The sequence below is a fragment of the Conger conger genome, chromosome 10, assembly GCF_963514075.1.
Source record: "Conger conger chromosome 10, fConCon1.1, whole genome shotgun sequence".
Taxonomy (NCBI): Eukaryota; Metazoa; Chordata; class Actinopteri; order Anguilliformes; family Congridae; genus Conger; species Conger conger.
In genome coordinates this window covers 5,239,201-5,241,700 of record NC_083769.1, presented here as the reverse complement: position 1 = coordinate 5,241,700, position 2,500 = coordinate 5,239,201, and the positions used below count along the sequence as shown (strand labels likewise).

General features: G+C 50.7%; 1 protein-coding gene across 1 annotated transcript in view; it reads right to left on the bottom strand.

Moving 5' to 3' along the window:
- Positions 1-2,500, bottom strand: part of LOC133138356 (DENN domain-containing protein 2D-like) — a 56,202-nt gene that overhangs the window by 17,080 nt on the left and 36,622 nt on the right. Inside the window, 2 exon segments of the mRNA XM_061257009.1 lie at positions 1-15; positions 2,129-2,198. The exon segment at positions 1-15 is cut by the window's left edge and continues 63 nt beyond it. Coding sequence (XP_061112993.1) covers positions 1-15; positions 2,129-2,198 — 85 coding nt within the window.

Genomic DNA, 2,500 nt, shown 5'->3' with positions numbered 1-2,500 from the left:
GCCGTTGCCGTGGGGCTGAGAGAGAGGGAGAGAGAGGGAGAGAGAGAGAGAGAGGGAGAGAGAGGGAGGGAGAGAGAACACGGGTCACATCCGCTGCTGTGACCTGGGTAACATACACCATCATTTTCTACACTTTACTGAGCTTGGCTGGTGCACTGGACCCAATTAAATACTCTCAAAATATGCAAAATCATCATGGTAGGCTGAATTGCACCAGGCAAGATCAATAAGTATTCACAGTATTTCAATGCAAAACAATTACAGTCTTTAACCCAGGTCTTGACGTAAGCAGCAGATATAGTGAGTAGCAGGTGGAGTGAGTAGCAGGTGGAGTGAGTAGCAGATACAGTGAGTAGCAGGTGGAGTGAGTAGCAGGTGGAGTGAGTAGCAGACAGTGAGTAGCAGGTGGAGTGAGTAGCAGATACAGTGAGTAGCAGGTGGAGTGAGTAGCAGATACAGTGAGTAGCAGGTGGAGTGAGTAGCAGATACAGTGAGTAGCAGGTGGAGTGAGTAGCAGATACAGTGAGTAGCAGGTGGAGTGAGTAGCACACAGTGAGTAGCAGATGGAGTGAGTAGCAGGTGGAGTGAGTAGCAGACAGTGAGTAGCAGGTGGAGTGAGTAGCAGACAGTGAGTAGCAGGTGGAGTGAGTAGCAGATACAGTGAGTAGCAGGTGGAGTGAGTAGCAGATACAGTGAGTAGCAGGTGGAGTGAGTAGCAGATACAGTGAGTAGCAGGTGGAGTGAGTAGCAGATACAGTGAGTAGCAGGTGGAGTGAGTAGCACACAGTGAGTAGCAGATGGAGTGAGTAGCAGGTGGAGTGAGTAGCAGACAGTGAGTAGCAGGTGGAGTGAGTAGCAGGTGGAGTGAGTAGCAGACAGTGAGTAGCAGGTGGAGTGAGTAGCAGATACAGTGAGTAGCAGGTGGAGTGAGTAGCACACAGTGAGTAGCAGATGGAGTGAGTAGCAGGTGGAGTGAGTAGCAGACAGTGAGTAGCAGGTGGAGTGAGTAGCAGACAGTGAGTAGCAGGTGGAGTGAGTAGCAGATGGAGTGAGTAGCAGATACAGTGAGTAGCAGATACAGTGAGTAGCAGATACAGTGAGTAGCAGATGGAGTGAGTAGCAGACAGTGAGTAGCAGGTGGAGTGAGTAGCAGACAGTGAGTAGCAGGTGGAGTGAGTAGCAGATGGAGTGAGTAGCAGGTGGAGTGAGTAGCACACAGTGAGTAGCAGATGGAGTGAGTAGCAGGTGGAGTGAGTAGCAGACAGTGAGTAGCAGGTGGAGTGAGTAGCAGATGGAGTGAGTAGCAGACAGTGAGTAGCAGATAAAGTGAGTAGCAGGTGGAGTGAGTAGCAGATACAGTGAGTAGCAGACGGAGTGAGTAGCAGATGGAGTGAGTAGCAGACAGTGAGTAGCAGGTGGAGTGAGTAGCAGACAGTGAGTAGCAGATGGAGTGAGTAGCAGGTGGAGTGAGTAGCAGATGGAGTGAGTAGCAGACAGTGAGTAGCAGATAAAGTGAGTAGCAGGTGGAGTGAGTAGCAGACAGTGAGTAGCAGGTGGAGTGAGTAGCAGATGGAGTGAGTAGCAGATGGAGTGAGTAGCACACAGTGAGTAGCAGATGGAGTGAGTAGCACACAGTGAGTAGCAGATGGAGTGAGTAGCAGACAGTGAGTAGCAGATACAGTGAGTAGCAGGTGGAGTGAGTAGCAGATGGAGTGAGTAGCAGATACAGTGAGTAGCAGATACAGTGAGTAGCAGATGGAGTGAGGAGCAGATACAGCGAGTAGCAGGTGGAGTGAGTAACAGATACAGTGAGTAGCAGGTGGAGTGAGTAACAGATACAGTGAGTAGCAGATACAGTGAGTAGCAGGTGGAGTGAGTAGCAGATACAGTGAGTAGCAGGTGGAGTGAGTAACAGATACAGTGAGTAGCAGATGGAGTGAGTAGCAGGTGGAGTGAGTAGCAGATACAGTGAGTAGCAGGTGGAGTGAGTAGCAGATACAGTGAGTAGCAGGTGGAGTGAGTAGCAGATACAGTGAGTATCAGATGGAGTGAGTAGCAGGTGGAGTGAGTAGCAGATACAGTGAGTAGCAGATACAGTGAGTAGCAGGTGCAGTGAGTAGACAGTTACCAGTAGCCTCCTGCAGTACCCGTTCCTCCTGCTTGCGTCAATCTCAGTGAGAACAAAGGAGAAGGTTTCACTGCAAAGGGAGAGGGGGGGAAATAATTCAGGTTTTTTCACTTCTGCATTTCAGGAAACCTTACTCTTCTGTGTTGTGGCTATTGTGAATACTGGTTAGGCCTAAGGGAGAGAGGCAGACAAAGAGAGAGGATGGTGACAGGGAGTCAGAGAGGGAGGGAGGGAGGGATGGAGAAGAAGAGGGAGACAGAGAGAGGGAGGCAGCGGACACACAGCGGGCATGTAGCTCGCCCTAGTTCCCCCCGGCTGGGCGGGGCCCCCACACACCCGGCATTCACAGGGAACAGAAACAACGAGAGCGAA